The sequence below is a fragment of the Emys orbicularis genome, chromosome 9 (genome assembly GCF_028017835.1).
Source record: "Emys orbicularis isolate rEmyOrb1 chromosome 9, rEmyOrb1.hap1, whole genome shotgun sequence".
In the NCBI taxonomy this organism is placed as follows: Eukaryota; Metazoa; Chordata; order Testudines; family Emydidae; genus Emys; species Emys orbicularis.
In genome coordinates this window covers 34231837-34255160 of record NC_088691.1, presented here as the reverse complement: position 1 = coordinate 34255160, position 23324 = coordinate 34231837, and the positions used below count along the sequence as shown (strand labels likewise).

Here is a 23324-nt window from a genome sequence, read left to right as displayed (position 1 = left end):
TTCAGGACTAACTGCTGAGAAATAGGGCAGATACACCCCAAGACACGTGGTTATTCATCCATAAGATATACCAAACCAGCAACAAAAATAAACTTCTGTTTCACCACACTGGCTAACAAGAAGTCATAAAGGCAGTTTCCTTGGGCATCCCAGTCCTTGTATTACCACCGAAAACACTGGATTTAAAGGTGAGTGGTTCTTGACAACCAGTCTCATCAAATAAAAGGTTCTTCTGATCCCAGAGGACCAGCCACACATCCAGGTCAATATATAACTCAGATCTTACTAAAGGATTGGCATCAGCATAATTTTTGGGTATCTAAAATCTAAACGTTTATTCATGGAAAGAAAGAAAGAAAGAAAGAAAGAAAGAAAGAAAGAAAGAAAGAAAGAAAGAAAGAAAGAAAGAAAGAAAGAAAGAAAGGTGAGAGTTAAAATTGGTTAAAGGAATCAAATACATACAGTAATTGCAAAGTTCTTGGTTCAGACTTATAGCAGAGATGGAATAAACTGCTGGCTTGATAAGTCTCTGGTTGCTCCCAAATGACTGGAAGGTACTCAGTCCATTGGTTAGAATGCTCCCATTAGTATAAGTTCATAGTCCAGAGGCTTGAGCAAGAAACAGGCCAAATGGAGGCGTTTCGAGGGCCTTTTATAGCTTCTTCCATGTGGAGGGAATCCCATCCTGCTTTGAGCAGGGGGTTGGACTAGATGACCTCCTGAGGTCCCTTCCAACCCTGATATTCTATGATTCTGTGATTCTACTGTGGAAAAATACAGTAACAAGATGGGAGTCTGGAGTCACATGGGCAAGTCACATGTCCATGCATTTCGCCATAGTCACAGCAGGAAATTCCATTAAGTGTAGATAGGCATCTCCATTGTCAGCTAAATGTTCTTTTGATGGGCCACTCAATTTCAATAGGCCCTCCAAGATATGCTAGCTAGCTAACTAGTGGGTGTTACCCCAGGAGCAAACATTTGAAATCCAGGTATAGAGCCAATACTCATAACTTCAAATATAAAAATGATAATGCATACAAAGAGCATAATCATAACCAGCAAATCATAACCTTTTCATAGACATCTTACATGCCACATTTTGTACAAAATTTATTGCAAATATATAATAGTGGTTGCAACAATGATATATACGGTGATATTTTAATCAGATAACGTCACACTGGTCATTCATAAGATTGGTGTTCATAACAGTACTGTATCTGATCTACTGTATCTGATAATGACCCATGGCTGCATAAAATAGACACCACAGTCATGCATGTGTGCATTCAGATAGAAAACAGAACTCATGACATCCTGCTCAAAACTCTTGGGGTAAAATTTTCAAAAGCAACTATGTCCAATTTTCAAAAGTGACATTGGAGCCTAAGTCCGATTGACTTAGAATTCAAAGTCACTCAGGCACTTTTTAAAATTTTGCCCTTGATCAACATTGGCTATTATTAGTTATATGCCATATAACTGGTGTCTTTATAGAGCAGTGGTGGGCAACCTGCGGCCCACGGGCCACACGTGGCCCATCAGGATAATCTGCTGGTGGGCCGTGAGACAGTTTGTTTACATTTGCACAGCCACCCACAGTTCCCAGTGGCCGCAGTTCGCCGTTCCCGGCCAATGGGAGCTGCGGGAAGCGGTGCGGGCTGCAGGGAAGAGCTGGCTGGCACCTCCCGTAGCTCCCATTGGCTGGGAATGGTGAACTGCGGCCACTGGGAGCTGTGGGTGGCCGTGCAAATGTAAACAAACTGTCTTGCGGGCCGCGTGTGGCCCGTGGGCCGCAGGTTGCCCACCACTGTTATACAGCATCTTTAGGTCAGCAACCACTGGGCAAGAACTACTACACACTTGAATAGTTCAGATATTCCCATAGAGAAGCTAGTATATAATCCCCTATTTAAGGCAATGCTCATTCAGCCTACAGTTCAATGCTGTTAAGTTAGGAACTTAAACACAGTCTTAATTTAATAAAAGGCATGTTATGTACAAGTCAGCAAGAACTTTCCTTTATTGCCTTTCCACAAAGGCTACTGACCACTGTTCCATAAACTTCCTTATGCTGTTGTGCTATTTATTCAATGGAAAATCCCACAGAATACCTTAATGATGCAAAGTACCTAGGTTTCCATAGATGTTGGAGCCAAGTATAACGGTTTGTGACAGCAGGCATGCACCCTTGTGTGCATACACACACACGCATGTACTGATTTTTCAGGAGGTGTAGAGCTCAATGGGTTTTGCAGGTTCTCAGCTCCTCTGAAATTTATGCCACAAGGTTACTAGGCAAACTTATGTAGTCAGGGAAAACTCATGATTTCCTGCTCCAGAAATACGAGCAATTTGCTTTACTAGCTGTTAGTAGTTTCAGTGCTTCTAATCAGAGTTTAGTCCAGCCACTAAAGTTAAGACAATTCCGAACTTATTGGCACATGGCCAACAACAGACGATTCAGGTGACAGCAGCAGAGAGGCATACACACAGGACAGTTTGCTATATAACCTGTAGAAACAAGCAATTTATGAATAGTAGTAATCTAAAAGTGGCTATAAGTGTTCCATATCAGCACAATAACTTAAGAGACTTATCTGAAAATGAAAATTGCACTGCTATTAGCTCAATGACCTGCTATATTCAGTCCTTCAACTTGAATGTATGAAATACTCAAAAACACCAAACCAGGCTAAAACACTGAGGGTATTGCTACACTGCAATTAAAAATCCAAGGGCTAACTCGAGCTAAGGGGTTGTTTAATTGCGGTGTAGACATTTGGGCTTGGTCTGGAGCCTGGGCTCTAGGACCTTGCAAGGTGGGTGGGTCCTGTAGCTTGGGCTGCAGCCTGAGCCTTAATGTCTGTCTACACTGCAATTAAACAGCCCCTTAGCCCGAATCAGCTGGCACAAGCCAGCTGCAGGTATCTAATTGCAGTGTAGATGTAACCCAAGAGGCCAGTGATGTGCCTGCAGCCCAATGTCATGTGAGGCTGAATTTTCTCATTTCCAGAGGTATATGAGATTTGTTTCTATCCCTACTGTGACACAGGGCTGAGAGATGGAGATGGACCATTATTAGCACCAATCAGGTTTCCCCAAGGAAGGTCTGGTTGGTCAGGAGTGTGTCTGATGACTAGGCCAGACTGGGGTTAGGAAGTTAATAAGCTAATTAACCAGATTTAAAAAGAGCACAGGAAGAAAGTGCTTGAGGAGGGAGGGAGTGGATGGGTGGATAGATGAATGAATGAATGAATGAATGAATGAAGGGGAGGCTCGGAGAGCCTCACAAGGGGAGCTCTCTGAGTAGAGACACTTCAACTCCCCCTCCCTGAGAGAAGGGGCCAGGAGGCTGGAAAACAGTGTAAAGGTGTGGATGTATTGGTGGAGGGACTGAGACACTGTAAATAAAGTACACGCCTGTGTTTAAAAGGAAGATGGTCTCAGGGCAGTCAGTGTTCATGGAAGAGGTGGGGCTACAGTAGGTGTACCCTGTCACACTCAGCCATTCAGAGGTATCAGACCTTAAAAATTACATAGCTCCGATTACTTGCTTTCTTCCCTCCACTTTCGTTCCAACATGCATTTAGTTGGTGATATCTCATAAGCTAGCAGAATGATTTCACCACCTGAAATCAATACTGGACCATAGAGAAGGCACAAGCTTTCCACCTGTACCTGTTCCAAACAACTGCTAAAATCATATTGGGCTTAAACTGGCAGGAAAAAAAAACATATGGTTATTAGAATAGCATGGTAAAATAACCTGCTATTTCTAGATATACTTTAGCGGAGTATTTTTTTCAGGACCAAGATACTTGTCAATAATTATTATTGTAGTAGCATCACACAGGCGCTATTTAAATAAAGAATAAGACAGAAGTCCTTCTTTGAAGAGTTTAGAATCTATACAGATAGGAAAGTCTAGAGAAGGGGAGTAATATTATCCTCATTTTAAAGGTGAGGAACTAAAACACAGAGATTAAGTGACTTGCCCACGATCACAAAATAAATATGTGACAGAGTCAGAGTTGAACCTGGATCTTCTGAATTCCATACCAGTACCTTAATTACAAGGCTATCCTCTCTCTCTTTCTCTCTCTTTTCCTGGTCCTGGTCCTAGGCAAGTGCTGATCTATAAAGTCATATTCTTTGTTTCCATCACAAATACCACCTTGTAGGAGGCCATTGGCATTTGAAACAAGATGCACACAAGTGAAATAGTATCAGAGGGGTAGCCGTGTTAGTCTGAATCTGTAAAAAGCAACGGAGGGTCCTGTGGCACCTTTAAGACTAACAGAAGTATTGGGAGCATAAGCTTTCGTGGGTAAGAACCTCACTTCTTCAGATGCAAGTAATGGAAATCTCCAGAGGCAGGTATAAATCAGTATGGAGACAACGAGGTTAGTTCAATCAGGGAGGGTGAGGTGCTCTGCTAGCAGTTGAGGTGTGAACACCAAGGGAGGAGAAACTGCTTCTGTAGTTGGATAGCCATTCACAGTCTTTGTTTAATCCTGATCTGATGGTGTCAAATTTGCAAATGAACTGGAGCTCAGCAGTTTCTCTTTGGAGTCTGGTCCTGAAGTTTTTTTGCTGTAAGATGGCTACCTTAACATCTGCTATTGTGTGGCCAGGGAGGTTGAAGTGTTCTCCTACAGGTTTTTGTATATTGCCATTCCTGATATCTGACTTGTGTCCATTTATCCTCTTGCGTAGTGACTGTCCAGTTTGGCCAATGTACATAGCAGAGGGGCATTGCTGGCATATGATGGCATATATAACATTGGTGGACATGCAGGTGAATGAGCCGGTGATGTTGTAGCTGATCTGGTTAGGTCCTGTGATGGTGTTGCTGGTGTAGATATGTGGGCAGAGTTGGCATCGAGGTTTGTTGCATGGGTTGGTTCCTGAGTTAGAGTTGTTATGGTGCGGTGCGTGGTTGCTGGTGAGAATATGCTTAAGGTTGGCGGGTTGTCTGTGGGCGAGGACTGGCCTGCCTCCCAAGGTCTGTGAAAGTGAGGGATCATTGTCCAGGATGGGTTGTAGATCACTGATGATGCGTTGGAGAGGTTTAAGCTGAGGACTGTAGGTGATGGCCAGTGGAGTTCTGTTGGTTTCTTTTGGGGGCCTGTCTTGTAGCAGGAGGCTTCTGGGTACACGTCTGGCTCTGTTGATTTGTTTCTTTATTTCCTTGTGTGGGTATCGTAGTTTTGAGAATGCTTGGTGAAGATCTTGTAGGTGTTGGTCTCTGTCAGAGGGGTTGGAGCAGATGCGATTGTACCTCAGTGCTTGGCTGTAGACGATGGATCGTGTGGTGTGTCTGGGGTGGAAGCTGGAGGCATGAAGGTAGGCATAGCGGTTGGTGGGTTTTCGGTATAGGGTGGTGTTAACGTGGCCATCGCTTATTTGTATGGTGCTGTCTAGGAAGTGGACCTCCCGTGTAGATTGGTCCAGGCTGAGGTTGATGGTGGGGTGGAAGCTGTTGAAATCATGGTGGAATTCTTCCAGGGTCTCCTTCCCATGGGTCCAGATGATGAAGATGTCATCAATGTAGCGTAGGTAGAGAAGGGGCGTGAGTGGACGAGAGCTGAGGAAGCGTTGTTCCAGGTCAGCCATAAAAATGTTGGCATATTGTGGGGCCATGCGGGTGCCCATAGCGGTGCCACTGGTCTGGAGGTATATATTGTCACCAAATTTGAAATAATTGTGCGTGAGGATAAAGTCACAGAGCTCAGCAATAAGTTGTGCTGTGTCATCATCAGGGATACTGTTCCTGACAGCTTGTATTCCATCTGTGTGTGGGATGTTTGTGTAGAGAGCCTCTACATCCATGGTGGCTAGGATGGTGTTTTCTGGGAGGTCACCAATGCATTGTAGTTTTCTCAGGAAATCTGTGGTGTCACGGAGATAGCTGGGAGTGCTGGTGGCGTAGGGTCTGAGTAGGGAGTCCACATATCCAGACAGTCCTTCAGTGAGAGTGCCAATGCCCGAGATGATGGGGCGTCCAGGATTTCCAGGTTTGTGGATCTTGGGTAGTAGATAGAATAACCCCGGTCGGGGCTCTAAGGGTATGTTGATTTGTTCCTGTGTTAGTGTAGGGAGTGTCCTGAGTAGATGGTGCAGTTTCTTAGTGTATTCCTCAGTGGGATCTGAGGAAAGTGGCCTGTAGAATTTGGTATTGGAGAGTTGTCTGGCAGCCTCCTTCTGGTAGTCAGACCTGTTCATGATGACAACATCACCTCCTTTATCAGCCTCTTTGATGATAATGTCAGGGTGGTTTCTGAGGCTGTGGATGGCATTGCATTCTGCACGACTTAGGTTATGAGGCAAGCGATGTTGTTTTTCCACAATTTCTGCCTGTGCACGTCGGCGGAAGCATTCTATGTATAGGTCCAGACTGTCATTTCGACCCTCAGGAGGAGTCCATGTGGAGTTCTTCTTCCTGTGTTGTTGGTGGGAGGGTATCTGTGAATCAGTGCGCTGTTCAGTGTTATCTTGAAAGTATTCTTTGAGTCGGAGGCGGCGAAAGTAGGCTTCCAGATCACCGCAGAACTGTATCATGTTCGTGGGGGTGCTGGGGCAAAAAGAGAGTCCCCGAGATAGGACAGACTCTTCTGCTGGGTTGAGTGTGTAGCTGGATAAATTGACGATATTGCTGGGTGGGTTAGGGGTACCCCTGTTGTGGCCCCATGTGGCAGGTAGGATTTTAGACAGCTTACAGTCCTTTTTCCTTTGTAGAGAGGTGAAGTAATGTAGATCTCCTGTCTTATTTTAGTAAAGTCCATTTGTGTGGAGGGTTGGTTATTTATGAAAGTCTCCAGGTTGGAGAGCTCTTTCTTAATGTTTTTCTGTTTGCTGTATAGGATGCTGATCAGGTGGTTCCTCAGTTTCTTTGATAGTGTATGGCATAATCTCTCACTGCGGTCTGTGCAGTATGTAGATAGCAATGGATTTTTCACCTTCAGTCCATTTGGTATGATGTCCATCCGTTTGCATTTGGAAAGGAAGATGATATCTGTCTGTATTTGTGCAAGTTTCTTCATGAGGTTGATAGATTTCCATTCCATACGGCTAAATGCAGTGCCTTGCATGGTGTCAAGTATCAGAGGAGTAGCCGTGTTAGTCTGAATCTGTAAAAAGCAACAGAGGGTCCTGTGGCACCTTTAAGACTAACAGAAGTATTGGGAGCATAAGCTTTCGTGGGTAAGAACCTCACTTCTTCAGATGCAAGTAATGGAAATCTCCAGAGGTAGGTATAAATCAGTATGGAGACAACGAGGTTAGTTCAATCAGGGAGGGTGAGGTGCTCTGCTAGCAGTTGAGGTGTGAACACCAAGGGAGGAGAAACTGCTTCTGTAGTTGGATAGCCATTCACAGTCTTTGTTTAATCCTGATCTGATGGTGTCAAATTTGCAAATGAACTGGAGCTCAGCAGTTTCTCTTTGGAGTCTGGTCCTGAAGTTTTTTTGCTGTAAGATGGCTATGCTCCCAATACTTCTGTTAGTCTTAAAGGTGCCACAGGACCCTCGGTTGCTTTTTACAAGTGAAATACTCTTCTCGAAAAAGAGATTGCATAAAATTTGTCTTCCTGTTCCCCGGTGTCCAAACACGGGCTATTGTCTATAATATGCCCATGACCGAGTTCAACATTGAAATGTAATTGATTTTATTAACACCAGGTTTTGTAAGATACAGTTTTAAAATCCACAGACCCTGTAAATCTATGTCTTTGTTTATTTCATAATGCTTAAAAATGCTGATTAGCAGCAGGACAGGTTCATGCCCCAGAAGGATTCCCTAGCCCAGGGATCGGCAACCTTTGGCACGTGGCTCGCCAGGGTAAGCACTCTGGCGGGCCGGGCCAGTTTGCTTACCTGCCGCGTCTGCAGGTTCGGCCGATCGCAGCTCCCACTGTCTGTGGTTCGCCGCTCCAGGCCAATGGGGGCGGTGGGAAGTGGCGGCCAGTACATCCCTTGGCCCGCAGCACTTCCCGGAGGCCCCATTGGCCTGGGACGGCGAACCACGACCAGTGGGAGCCACGATCAGCCGAACCGGCGGACGCAGCAGGTTAACAAACCAGCCCAGCCTGCCAGGGGGCTCACCCTGGCAGGCCGAGTGCCAAAGGTTGCCGATCCCTGCCCTAGCCTATGAAACCATGTCAGTGTTGACCAAGTTCCAATGGCAGGTGCAGAGGCTCATTGATGCAAAGTTTTCAAAACTGCCTTAATCCAGTTTTTTTAAATCATATTCATTTGGCAACTGACCCTTTGTCTAATGTACTAGGATTCAAAAACTGCCTGTCACTAAAGCAGATGTGATTTTAACTTCACCAGCAGAAGGGAGATCTGAGGGTGCACATCAGGCTCCTTTACCTGCTACCATGGAGGCTCACAAGGCACAGTTTCTCGATTTTTGTTTCTGTAACATCGCCTGCTCTCTCCAAGGTACCACACTGCTGTAAATTAGCAAAATGAGCTCCCCTGTGCATTCTCAAATTGAATGCATTGCATATGGAAAACAAATTCCAAATCAAGTAACCAATTTGCATTGCATAAATTGCATTGTGCTTCTGTTTTGCTAGGTGCAAAGCAGTAATGTACAGCAATTTGTTTCTGTTTCCTGTATATTCAACCCCAATTCAATAATAAAACAATTTTGGCATTATGCTGAAAGATGCCCTAAAATATCCACATAATAATTAGGGTAGTAGGCTCTGCTTCTATCTGTCATAGTATATTTAGATTTGAACCTGGCTAGCCAATGGTAAATAGCATCATATCCTACACTATACAGGTTTCTGTTACATTATATGGTGGTATCTTTCATTACCTGTTGTGGTAACCTCTATGACATGAGATAATGTAACATAATTCAAATTAAGATAACAAAACAAAAATACTCAGATCCCTTTTTAAATTTATTTGGATGATGCTTTTTTTTAGTTATTTCCTGGATTAGTTACTTGTTGTAACCAAAAATAGTTAGATATTGATAAATCCTTATTTCTAATCCATAATCCCCTTTTATTTAGTTGACCAATCTCCCATTGCATGAAAACTATCCATATTGATACATGATAGTTACCCATAGCTACCATGAATCCACAACCCACTCCTATTGGTAATACTTGATCAAATCTATCGTTTCAAAACCTATTTTTCAAAAATACAGTTAGGTCTTACTTTGATGATATAGGCAGGAGCATTTATTGACTAATTTTTGCTTATCTTCACTGTTTTTAAGCACTTAAATTTTACCTGTGTTATAACTAGTAATTGTGTGATAACAAGTAATAATAGGCACGCAAATAATATTTTAATATTAAATATTGTTTTATCAGCACATATACATTCATGTATAAATATTGTATATAATACACAGATATACAGGTAGATATATACACACACACACACACACACACATCTGTATTTCACCATTTATCTATAGTAAACACAATCCATAAGAACTTCCATAATGGGTCAGACGAAATGGTCCATCTAGCCCAGTATCTTGTCTCTGACAGTGGCCAGTACCAGCACAGGAGATGTGTACAGAAAAATAGCCACTGATGGACCTATCCTCCATGAACTTATCTAGTTCTTTTTTGAAGCTGGTTATAATTTTGGCCATCACAACATCCCAGAGCAGAGTTCCTTTTTGACCACTGTTCTGCATTGAGATGTAGTTCCCAAAGAACTATCCAAGGTGAGTCCAAGATTTCTTTCTTGAGTGGTAATAGCTAATTCAGAACCCATCATTATATATGTGTAGTTGTGATTATTTTTTTCCAATGTGCATTAATTTGCACTTATCAATGTTGAATTTCATCTGCCATTTTGTTGCCCAGTCATCCAGTTTTTCAATCAGCTTGGACTTAACTATCTTGAATAATTTTGTATCATCTCCAATTTTGACACTTAACTGATCCCTTTTCCAGATCATTAATGAACATGTTGAACAGCACAGGTCCCACTACAGATCTTTGGGGAACCCTACTATTTACCTCTTTCCATTGTAAAAACTGACCATGTATTCCTACGCTGTTTTCAGTGTTGTGAAATAAGCCTTATTAAAGTAACAAGTGTGTGTGGGCGCATGTATGTGCCCACACCCACGTGTGTGTGTATTACTGGTCTGGACTTTATCCTGTTTGCACATTAGCAATGTGATCATGTCATGATCACTTATATCTAAGTTACCATAGATTATTAGTTCTATGATAAGTTCCTCCTTATCTGTTAGGACAAGGTCTTCAATAATCTCTCGTGTTGGCTATAACAATTTCAGAGTTAGGAAATTGAGGCCTATAATGTTTAGAAATACCAGAGATGTTTTAGTATTTGCAGCACAAGACTCCCAGCATGTCATTCAAATTGAAGTCTCCCATGATGATGATGATCACACAGTTTCCACACACACACACACACACACACACACACACACACACACACACACACACACACACACACACACAGAGATTATAGGTAGGTGCATAAGGAGCGGGACATCCTGTTCCCTAGTGTGATTTAGTATTCTGTAGTAGACACAAAGTAATACCACTTTTTGTGCTTTATCTGTTAGGACACTGATCCATAAGCATTCAAGATCATTTCCTTCTGAGTTATCAGTGACTCAGAAATAGGTAATGCCATTTTCAACAGAATGCTACTGTCCCGCCCCTTTTGCCCACTCAATCCTGCCTATATAGGTTATAACCATGTATTTTAATATTTTAATTGTGTGGATATCATCCCACCAGGTTTGAGTAATACCAACTAGATCAAATTTATGCTCATAAATGAGCAATTCCAGTCCTCCTTGTTTGTTACCCGGGCTCCTAGTGGTGCTGTATAGGCAATTCAAGAATTTCTTCTCTTCGTGGTTTTTGGTTCCTTGATTAATCCAAAGACACTATTTAGTTAATTTTAATATCCAATTAAAAATGTCAGCATAAGGAATACAGAGCTAGAATTCTCTGTGTGATCACACAGATTTCTGGTGCTGCAAAGACTGGAAATCCAGTAACTGCAAAGTGTTTCACAAGGGATATGTCTTTGAAGTTAAAGAAAAATCTGGATTTTACACAGAATGGAAAAAGCCTGTAAGTTTAAAAAAAACTAAGTATCAAGGGGCTCCCTCAGCCATTGTCTGTGAATCAGATATGAAGAACTTTATCTAAGATAGATATGTTTCCAAATTAAACAAAAAAAGTGACAAGGAAAATTGTGCTGGAGTTTGTTTTCAATAATATATTTACAGTGATACCTGTTTAGGGACTACACCAGAGACCAGCAAAAAATTGGTGACCTAGAAAAAATGGTCTTTAACTAAAGGTCAGCTAAACTGTGCTGGAAACCACATGAGACCACTTTAAAAAGGGTGTTTAAAAGTGTCTACTCAACTGCCTTAGTTAGAGGTCTCACTGTAGATACAAGTATTGCTAGACAATTTCTTAGTTTATTGCCATTTTACAGGTCCTTCCAACTCATGTAGCCAAATAACAGCGGGTCGCTGACAGGTATTGGTACCGTTTAGTCCTTGTGCATTTGCACTGTGTACAGACCCATAATATGCTCTTTTCCCTCTTCCATGCTGCAGTGCAAAGAGCTCCTCTGCTTACCTAGGTGCTAAATGGCCTCATCACTATAGTAACTGAGAGCCTCCATAATATGCTGGGGCTGACAAGAGCAGACTCATTGCTGCCTGACTCAGGAAATACTGTCTTTGGCCTTATGTCACAGATTTTAGGCTTAGGCCACTATCCTATGTAGGATTTGCCATGCAGCAATTAAGTGCCTGGTCCTGAAGGAGGCTGAGCACCTTTTTGAATCTGGGCTTTACTTAGTTCAAATAGAGGGGGACTAAAACAACCTCAACAATGCTCAAGTATGACATAAACTGAACAGGTTTTGGCCCTAACAAGTAGCAATACACTTTTATAAAAACGGTGTGATGATGTAGGATATACTCCTGGGGGAATTCTGTGCCAGAAAATTAAAAAGATTCTGCACATGATGTTTTAAAATTCTGCATATTTTATTTGTCAAAATAACAAAGTATAATCACACCAGTTTCAATTATGTTGGTAATTTATTTCAAAATACCATCAGCAAGTATGTCTGTAACAATACAGACAACAAAAAAGTTTCAGTAAATGATTTTTTGACAAATAGATTCCTTACTAGGCATATTAATATGGAACTCTGAGTAATAATTTATTTAGAACTACAATACAGAACCATATTTCCCGCACCCCTCAGAAGCAATGCAAAGGTTTGGGGGAGTCAGGGTTAATGGAAGAGCTGAGGGAGAGGGAAGTAATTGCTAGGAAGGAGCCTGGGTATGAACTTGAAAGGTTGTTGGGTAAAGGTGGGAAAAGTATGGAACTGGGTTTTTTGGGCGGTGGGGGTGGGAGGGGATTGTTAGGGAGTGTTTTCCATGCAGACCCTGGCTGACCCTAGCCTCTCCCATTCAGTCAGGCACATCTGCTCCTGTCCCCATGTGTCCTTGCACCTCCCCCCCTCAGCCAGCCCCTGTTCCCATGTGTCCCTGCGCCCCCCTCAGCCAGACCCCTCCCCCATCTCCATGTGTCCCTGCACCACCTGTCCCCATGTATCTGTGCCCCCAATCAGCCATCCCCCATCCCCCTTCCCCCTGGGGGTCCTGTGCCTCCACTCCCATTCAGCCCCTGCTCTAGTCTGTCTCCTCCACTAGCCCTTATGGATCCCTGTCTGACCACCCAGCAGCCCCACACTGTCTGTTTCCCAATATCCCCCATCTCCTGACCTGGCCCAACAGGCACAGTAAAGAAGGCAGGCTCTTTCTCTTCCCTATCGTAGCTGGGGCAGGCCAGGAGCAGCTGCTGTGTTCTAGTGAGGGGCATAAGGCAGAACTGCAGCAATTTTTCAGCAGAAGCTATTTTCTGCAAAAAAAAATAAAAATATGCATGGCACATGAAATATGTGCATGCACAGTGGTGCAGAAACCCCCCAGGAGTAAGGATAAAATAAAAAGTGTCAAAAGCCATAGCTTTCCAGCTATAAATAGATCACAGATTGGTTGTGTTGTGGCAACTGTGGCATCTTCTGAAGTCATCCCCCCCCCCCCCACCCCCGATTCGTTTTCAATCTGGCTTTAGGCCTAAGTACTGTATGGAGACAACACTGGTCCTGCTGCTAAATAATTGTCTATTGATGGACAAAGGACAGATGTTGATGCTAGTTCTAGATTCATCAGCAACTTCAGTGCTGTAAACCCGGAGGCTCAGTTGACTCCCATGGTTGAGGGCCTGATGGCAGCATAGTGTGTTTCACCAGAAGATCTGGCTCACTATCTTGGCCAGACTAGGAAAGTGAAGATTCTGAACATTTAACAGTGCAGTAAGCATGACACAAACTGATTGGTGGCACTGTAGCCTAAGCTGTTTCACCATCCCCTTCAGGGACCTCAAGTACAAGTTATATTCTGTCACTCCTTAATGTTTGAACCTACCATACTCTCAGGACTCTCAGGAGGAGTGAGCACCTTCATAAAGCTAACCCCTGGGCTCTCTCAGAATGTCAAAGAGAGCAGACCAACCCAGCTCAGCAGGTACAGTGAGAATACTCATTGGTACAGAGCTGAAATGAGTGCACTTACACCACTTTTCCTTCCTTCTTTCTCTCATGCTGATGTGTCAGGGAAAAGGGAGGCATACAAGGAGGGAAGGGGGACTGCGACAGGCCCGAACAATGCCAATCTTTGATCAAGTTTTGGCCCTTTTTGCAGCTGGTTTAATTAGAGCAGCTCTCAGGTTGCTTTGAACAGTTAAGAGGGGCCCAGCCTGGCAGAGAGCAGCACCAGGATCAGAAATTTGCACAGAGCTCTGCGGAACATCCAAACATAAGCTGTAGTGTAGACATAGCCTTGATGTTATAATTTATGTCACTCAGGTGGTATGAATAAGCCACCCTGCAGAGAAACATAACTTCCCCCACTGACAGCTACCGCCGCTCATGGAGGTGGTTTTCTTATGCTGACATGAGAGCTCTATGCCAGACTCACTGCAGTGATGTATGTTTAGATGTGCCCTTAGTGTGTTCAAACCTAGGGTCTTATTTGGTTCCATTAGAGAAAAGATCCTGATGTAGGGTTACCATATGTCCAGATTTCCCCGGACATGTCCGGCTTTTTGGTTGTTAAATGGCCATCCAGGAGGAATTTTTAAATATCTAAAAAACATCCGGGTTTTTCGATATTTAAAAATCCCTCCCGGCCGGCCGGCATATGGACGTATGGTAACCCTGCCAAAGCAAGCCTCTGAGCGCTCGTCCCAGGGACTGCAGGGCTCGGAGAGGTTCTTCGCCAAGGAGCCGCTAGGGGTTCTGTTAAGCTCGGCGCCACGTTCACAGCTGGGCACTCCTTGAGCCCGGACCCATCCAGGGCCCCCCGGCTCCAGCCCCGGGTGGCGAGGGCCAAGGCCCTGACGCGCTGCAGCCGCGCCGGGGAGCATCCAAGGGCTGCAGGCAGCGCTGGATCCGACGGGGCTGCTGGAGGATGAGTCGGAGCCGGCCCCGCACCAGCGGGCTGAGCGGGGAGTTGTCCAGGGAGAAGTTTCCCTGGGCACCCAAGTCCGTAACCTCCCTCCGTGCGGCCCCCAAGCCCGTAACCTCCCTCCGTGCGGCACCGCCAGCACGGGCGCCCTCGAGCTCCCGGCTTTCTGCCAGCCGGTGCGGAGTCTGCATGGAAACTTCTCCCGGGACAACTCCCCGCTCAGCCCTCTGGTGCGGGACGGCTCCGACTCATCGTCTGGCAGCTCTGGCAGCTCCAGCGCTGCCTGCAGCCCTCGGACGCTCTCCGGCGCAGCTGCAGCTCGGGCAGGGCAGCACATCAGGGCCGAGCCCTCACAAAGGAGGCTGCCTGGCAAGGGGGAGGAACGGGGGGTTTCCTCCCCTCCCCTCCGGCTGCCGCATCGCGCCCGCCAAGGCTGTGAGCGGGACAAGGGAGCCTCCCGCAGCCACGGCAGGAGGGAGGGAGATTCCGGGAGTGATGGACCCTGCAGCCTCTAGGGCCAGGTGCAGCTCCCCAGCTGGAGCGGGAGGGGTTGCACCAGTGACTTCAGGCGCGGTCAGGGGCTTCCACTCCCTGGTACCCCACACAAGTCAAGAGCAACTCTCCCCTCCCCCCTTCAGTGAAGCAAGGGCAAGGGGTAAATTTAAAACTGGATCCTGCCACATCTTGTGCGGGTGGGACCAACCCTCTTCCCTTCTGCTGTGTGGACAGAGAACATGGTGGGGGCAGTTAGGGTGGGGGGTCTCAGGAGGGGGCAGTCAGGGGACAAGGAGCGGGGGGGGCGGGTTGGGGGTTCTGAGGGGGGCAGTCAGGGGGCGGGAAGTGGGAGGGGAGTGGATGGGGGTGGGGCTAGGGCGGGGCTCCCCCCATCCTCTTTTTTGATTGTTGAAATATGGTAACCCTATCCTGATGTGAAATCCTGATTGGATCTGCTTTCAGAGTGTGTGCGCGCTCACACACACACACACACACACACACACACACACACACACACACACACACACACACACACACACACACACACACAGAGAGCTAGGGTTACTGTTCCAGCTCATCTCTAATTGTGTCAAGTTCTAGCCAGCTAGCCTGAGTTTTTTTCATACCCAGGGAATATACTTGCATGTAGTATGGGTCTGAGCAATGCCATACTTACCCCTTATATACAACAGAATGCACATGGGGAGAGAGAGAATAGTGTGAAAACATTATTTCAGTGATATTTTGAAGAACATACTTTAGGATTGAGAAGCCAAATCAGGATAAAGCACAGATTTTCCCCCCCACCCTAGAAGTCCCATCCCTGATTCCCCATCCCAAACAAACACACTTATCCAACAACTGCTCTCACCACTACCTCCTCACTGGCTGCTTCACTTTCAATATTGAGTTTCTGTTAAATAAACAGCTACTTGATGGCTCCTAAATTAGCTTTTTCTAACAGGTACATAGTATTGAAAGCAGTCCAGCCACCTGGGAAACTCTGTTGAATGTGACAGAAATCAAAGAGAGAAAATGTTGCCTGCCCTCCTGTATTCAGCTCAGCAGGAAGCCTTCCCCACCCAGGCTTCTTGTAAATTTGCTTTTCTAAAGGTCTGACTGCTTCTAACATTTAGCATCTACCAGAACAGCAAGCGTGGCATGTTTTCTTGAATTCCAGACATGTGTCACCTTTTCTAAAAGGAATGGAAAGTTAAATACCGCAAAGCTGCTAGAAAAGCTCTGTGGAGCAGAGAACTGCCAGCTTGGCAGTTATCCTGGAAAAGGAGACTCCGTACCTATACCCATTGCGCACAATGGCTTTGTCATCACTTGTGCTAACCTTGTGCTCAACCTGGTTTTTCCTACTTCACACAGTACATGTTTACAAATCCACACACTGTTATCAGTGCCACATGGTGAGGCAGCCACCACGCTGTGAGCTATAGGGCAGACTACGAAGTTGCTTTTATTGTGTTGTTACTAGTGTGAATACACATTGGGCACCCTCTCCTGAGTATCACTGTGCCATCTCTATGCGCTCTGACCCCTGCCTGGAAGTGGTTCACCTTCATATTCCTCTGCTCAGCATCCATGGTCCCACCCTGATTGCAGTTTTTCCAGGCTTGCCCATCTCTACTGTCTGAAACAGCAGAACAATGGCCGCTTGTAATGAGGTACTGTCCCTTTAAGACTGGAAGAGGTAGCAAGGCCCCTTACCCTGTTCCAGGTTTCCAGAAAAATCAAAACATTGAGTGAGAGGAAAAGCGTCCCTGTTAACTGTTGGTGTCTGGGAGAGGGAAGACATGGGGAAAAACTTAGACTGTTCCTTTAAGTGCCCGGGACAAGGTGCCTTGTAGAATGGGTGGGACAAGGCTTCCCTCTCTCCCAATTGGTCCAGATTTGGTATTTGGGATTATTAGACCCATTGAGGAGAAGTAGAAGTGTGGTCAGATGAACAGGCAAGTGATGCTTCAAGCCTAGCCAAGAGGGGAAGAACTAAGCAGCATGCAGTTTCTAAAAGCAGGGTGGTGAAACCCTGATCTAAAGGGGTGAACTTGCCAGCCAGCCCCAGAAAGAAGAAACCCTAAATGCAGGAATGGGTGAAAGGAAGCTCAGTTAGGGGAGCTGGGCTATGTTGAATATATTACTGGGATGGCACCTGTCTATACTTTGATAAGACTGTATCATCATGCATCCATTTGACCATATGAATCTGCCAGAATCCTGGTGCAGCTCTGGGCTGAAGTGAACAAAACACATGACTTTAACAGTACAAAGGGGAAAATGAAACTGAATGAAGATGTATCAAAGAAGCAGTGAGAAGAACATAGAATTGAGCAGACTAGACCAGATCAGAAAGCAGTGCAGAGAGAAGATAAAGAGGCTAAAGGTGAGCTACCGGAAGGCCAGGAATAAGAATAAGAGATCCGATGATGCCCCAACAACCTATTGGTTTTACAGTGAATTAGACTGTGTTCTGAGCATCCACACAAACACAGAGCTGCATTTCAGCATGCACTCATCTGTGGAGCTGGGTCATGTGTGGGTTCAGAACTTGGATGTCTGGAAAGATGTGACAGTATGCCCCGGATGTTGAGCAGGGAGAGGAAAAGGCATAGGGGGTGGCCCTCACCTTGGAGAGGAGTTCAAACCTGATTCACAGTAGCTGTTCCCCTCTCTGACCCAGGAAGAACAGAGCCTGGTGGAGATTTCCCAAACTAAAAAAGCAGGGGAGGACTCAGCACTTCAGGCTGCTATCACTGTTATTATGAAGCACATACTTAGGTGGCAGGTTTCAGAGTGGTAGCCGTGTTAGTCCGAATCAGCAAAAACAACGAGGAGTCCTTGTGGCACCTTAGAGACGAACAAATTTATTTGGGCATAAGCTTTCGTGGATTTTAGCCCATGAAAGCTTATGCCCAAATAAATTTGTTCGTCTCTAAAGTGCCACAAGGACTCCTCGTTGTTTATACTTAGGTGGGTTCTTCATAGTCTATAAACCTCACTTCAGCTTCAATACAAGGGCAGATGCAGTGGCACCGGGCTCCCCATTCTCCTAATCACACTATTCAAAATGGCAAACAAGTTAAAAGCTAAAAAGGTTTGTAGCCACATCTTAGCCACAATATAAATTGCCATAACATTATGCTTAAAGATATTCAGTACCATCCAATCCCCTGCATATTAGTAAACCCTGCCACCAGTGCAGCAGTCAGTTTACTGATGATCTGATTTTTCAACCAACCATTCTCAGAGAGTAATAAAATGGATTTTTTTTCAAACCAGTAAAACCAGTGATTGAAAAGATTCCTTTGTAGGGGAAGCCTCTGCTGCTATTGCCATAAATTATAATCTCTGTCCAGTCATTTATCAGTTAATCTGTCAAAAGTCATACAAAGTTTTCCTCAACATAAATGGAGGGTTTCATCGCCAATGCCTGGAATAACAGGTCTTTCTTTCATTCTGGTATCTAAAGCAACAGATCTGGTAAGGTTGCAGCAGTCTGAAAAAGGTAAAACATAATAACAATTGCTGCTATGCCTTCTCATAACAGACATCCGCCCCATATCCTCTTCCCCCACAAAAAATATTTTGGATAGCTGGAAGGTACAGTTTCTTCTCTTGGGACAACTCCTAAGGAAAAGTTCTCAACAGGCAGAAGCGATCAGAAAAGCATGTGTAATTGAAGAAGCAGCAGAATATGGAGAGCAATGAGGCTGAGGAGAAATGGAAAAAGAGGCTGCAGTGAATCAAAGAAAGGAGACGAACCTGATTTCAATTCACCACGATTGTGAGATGGATTGATACATATCGTTTCACAGGTGTATGTTTGAGAGACTCTTCAGGGTCCTGAGATATGGGAGCACATCACTAGGAATCAGGACCCTCATGGAATTATCTCAAATGACAAAATGTGGTGAGCTATTCCTGGGAGAGCCTAGCAATGAGCCATGGAACACCGCACCTTCACCTGCATCATCTTCACTCCACACCTGATCCAAAATGCCATAAAGAGAATGGATACTTTAAGATGTTTACAGTCCTGATGAGTGACAGAATTTATCTTATGTTTACACAAACTTTCACTGAGTTAGGGTAACTGATGTGCCCACTTTTTTAGTGCCAATGAATTTCAATGAAGTTGGAGAAAGGAATCTTTATTTCTTTAATGCATGAATACGCACTACAGTTGAATGCAAGGCAACAGCCCAAATGTGCCATGTAAGCCCATCATTCAGCCCCCCTGTATTTCCCATACAGTTGAAATATGTAAGCACAAGCGGCATCCTCTTATGGTCTTTGCTATAGCAGGTGATGTGAAACTAAGGTTTGTCTGTAAGCCCACTCCAGTTTATAATTATTGGCAACCTAGTCCATCCCAAAGTACTCTCTCTCAAGCTCACAAACATTGTGAAGCACACAACATGCCCAGTCACATGGATAATGTTAAAGATGCTGCAATCCAAATGAATCAATAAGCAGTAACATCTTGCCTTTAGTCAGCCAAAGGCACATTCTACTGTACTTGCTCCGTGTGTAGTTAAACTGCCTCTTGTACTATTGGTGCATATCAGGATAAGGCTTCATCAACCAGAGCAGGAGAGGGTATGCGGGGTTTTCTGAAATCACACTGGACGCAGACATGCCATTGATGAGTGTGCTGTTAAGGGAGAATGTACCAGCTTGCCCACATTGAAATAGCCTAGGCTATGGAACACCCTGGCATCATGCACCCTTCCAGTGCATCTGAGGTACAGTAGTCCATGAGGCCTGCATAACAATGGAGTAAGTATGCTTTCCTCACTTGCTCGATATAACAAGCATAGGTTGGAAATACGTGTCCCATCAATTGTGCCCACGCAATTCCAGAAACCCATCAATTCAAATCCCACAGTTATTTTAGGAATAGTTCCAATTCTGACAAGGGGACAACACAGCATTAATCGCCTTGCAAGCCTCCACATACTCCTAACTGCAAGCCACTGCCTCAATCTTCTCTGGCCCCCAAACAGCCCTTGAAATCCTTGCCAACAACTCCTAAAAGCAACTTGTGCAAAGGTAGGAAAAAGAAACAGTACCTCCATACAAAGCAGTGGCTCCTGGTCGTTAGGCAGAACAAGATCCATACCTTCAGGAGGTTAACAGCACACCATCACACCAGCTGGGTACTGCCAGGAAATGAATTTCCCAGGCTTATCACATTTCCTCCCACAAACCCAAGAGTGAACAGCCAAGTTGCCCCACAGCAACCTGCAAATGGGAGCACTGAGTAATACAGTGAGTTGTGGTGCTATAAATCTTGGGAAATGAGCCGACACAGCTGCTTGTACAGTGCCAGTGCAGAGGTAGGATGTGACCGCAGGATGCTAATAACAGTGTGTTCATGCAGTAGCAGGGCAGGCTACTATGCCTTGACCAGCACTCAACTATTTACCCTGTGGCTAGCATACAGTGTAGACAAGGCCAGTGTTAGCAGCCTGACACCTTGTCAGTAGCTCCTCAGGATACCTGGGCTATACTTGAGATTGGTTTCTGTTTCAAAGAAGCAGACTGAGTTCCCTCTCTATGACGCAATTCTGCCCTCAGTTTCACTAGTGTTTTATCTCCTGAATTTTGGCTTTACTGTTTGTAAAACCACCTGTGAAGAGCTGCACCCAAGGCATGGATTAATTGGCCAATAAAATATGCTCTATCATATAGTAATGATATAATAGAACCAAAAGATGAGAATCTTCTGATTTATTTTAAGATGCTAAGATGTAATGGAGCAGTCTGAGTACAACATGAATTTATGGATATAAAAAAGGAACAAGTGAAGAAAAAGTATCAGATCCAACTTCAAAGTAGATATATGGGTTTTGGGGGTTGTTTACCTCCCCCCTATTTTTAATGAAAATCCATTCTGTTCAACATCTAACCTAAATTTTACTCTTCAATACAGAAACGTGCAAAGAGTTCAGCTTAAGTTGTACTAGTTAATATTATATCCCAGTAGGTTTTATTTTTAAGGCATTATTTCAGATATATAGGTCTGATTCTCCCCCTCCCCCTTTGTACGTAGACTCACAGGTTAATCGTGAAACTTATCACTTCAAAAGAATTAAAAATATTTCTCGGAGTTGTCTGGTTGTAGAAAGAAAAGGGATAACTGAGGAGAGGAAAGTAGAAAATTGCAAGGAAGTTTATAGCAAACAAACAAACAAACAAAAGGGCTGGTGTGAAATTCAACAAGGTCCCACAGATCTGTCAATGTGGATGATAGGAATTTTAGAATTGCATGAAATTAAATGAGCATGTTTGCACATTCTGAGGTTCTGACTCACTCCCACTGGAGTTAATAGGAGATTTCCAGAGTAAGGTCGTTAAATTGATCTAATAGAATTAATCATAAATAATAATAATTATGATTAATAAAATAGAACAGTGGGTGCTGTAGATGGCTAAATGAAGGGTACTGAGATATTGCTTTATTTCAAAGGATAAATTTAGGAATAATCACACCTTCACAGCAAGATTTTGACAAGTTATTTTTCTGCTATTATTTTTCTCTAGGTTAAAATGGCCTTGGCTGTAAACTTAAAATCTAAATTTTAAAAAGGAAAAGAAATAGTGTATTCCTTCTGTCTTCCATTGCATACTGTTTTATTTATGGATCTCTTTTGCCTCAGAAGTTTAATGAAATTTTCACTGTGACTTTATTCCTGTGTGATTTATAATACATCAAACAGGGCAAATCAATCAGCACAGGCTTAAAAATCAGCACCGGTTGATTATGCCCCTTTAAAACAAATATACACACAAGTCATTTAGGGATGGGACATGGACACACATTACTTAATCTCATTTTGCAGGTAGAAAATACCCGCATGCCTGCTTTTGTGGAGAGAGTATCTAAATGTTTTTAAAGTTCTCATAAAGCTCTCAATAAAATAAAATAAAATAAACAACACAGCAGCACATAGCCCTTCCCTTTATTTCTTTAGGGGTATGTCTACATTGCAATAGGGACCCACGGCCGGCCCAGATCAACTGTCTCGGGCTCATAGGGCTCTGGCTGCAGGGCTATAAAATTGGCTTGGGCTTACAATGCAAGCAGAGAAGGTCACAGAGCCTAGTCTCCAGCCCAAGCCCAAACATCTATACCACAATTTTATAGCCCCACAATGTTTCTTTAAATGGGACACACTTATGCCCCATCTGCACTGGGGATCTGAAAGGGGATAAATACCATGGTATCTCACAAAGTTGCATTGGAAACGAACTATTTTAGTGGGCATGAACCTCTGCCCTTAAGCTAAGGAAGTGTGTCCTATAATTATAATATGGATTTATTTAAATTGTTATGTTTGGCTATGTTTTAAACTGTTTTCTTTGTTAGTTTGGCAACTCCTTTTTCCATGTTATAGTGAGCATAGAGAGCCAGGGCATAAGGTAAATCTAAAACTGCAGAGAGCACAGGACAGGGATGTGTGTATGCAAAGATGGAACATGTCCTGATTCAGTAGATCATTTAAACCAACACTTAACTTAAAGCATATGAGTAATTCCAGTAATTTCAGTGGCGCTAGATAAGAATGTGCCTAAGTGCCACAATAGAATTATGGGGGGAGGGGAGGATTATGGGGTCCTGAATACCAAATGGCTTACTTTAGTTTAAACAGTAGTGAGAAATAAGGGGGCCCGCAACTGAAGTGAGGTAGCCCCTAAAAGTAGAAAACCCTCAAAGCCCACCTGTAATTCAAGCACTGCCTACATGCTTTGCTGAACTGTGGCCATAAAGCAAATTTTTATTCTTCTCTGATCTTGCCCCAGGGCTGCCATAATTAACAAACAGCTGCAAATGGCCACAAGAGTCTGAAAATGAAACTGGGAATCAGTATGGAGTAGAAATGGGTCCCAGCCACACTCCTTTTCATGCCAGAGCACTCCCTTTCCCTTGCTATGTCTGGCAGCAGCAGGAAACTCCTACGCCAGTTCTACACCAGATTCCGCAAGGGTGCTCTTTGCTGGGCTAGTTATACCAGTACTAGATGAGGCCCAGCGTACAGCCCAAAGCAGCCACAGCAAATCAGGGAAGATGGCCTAGCATATCCAGAGAAAAGGGCTCAGAATTAATAAACAGGAAATTCTGCATAATTATACAGCATCCTTCATCTCAGGCTCACAAAGCTGTGTACAAACCTCAACTAAACAAGCCATACAGCAACTCTATGTAGTGTACATGTCGTTCTAGAGTTACAGATGGGTAAATCAAGGCAGAGAGAGAATTATCTAATGAGAATCATATT

At 44.2% G+C, this 23324-nt stretch overlaps 1 protein-coding gene across 1 annotated transcript in view; it reads right to left on the bottom strand.

Moving 5' to 3' along the window:
- The window catches only part of PCDH11X (protocadherin 11 X-linked), a 665297-nt gene that overhangs the window by 418014 nt on the left and 223959 nt on the right, over positions 1 to 23324 (bottom strand). Inside the window, exon 3 of the mRNA XM_065410330.1 lies at positions 16637 to 16657. Coding sequence (XP_065266402.1) covers positions 16637 to 16657 — 21 coding nt within the window. The remainder of the gene's footprint in view (positions 1 to 16636; positions 16658 to 23324) is intronic.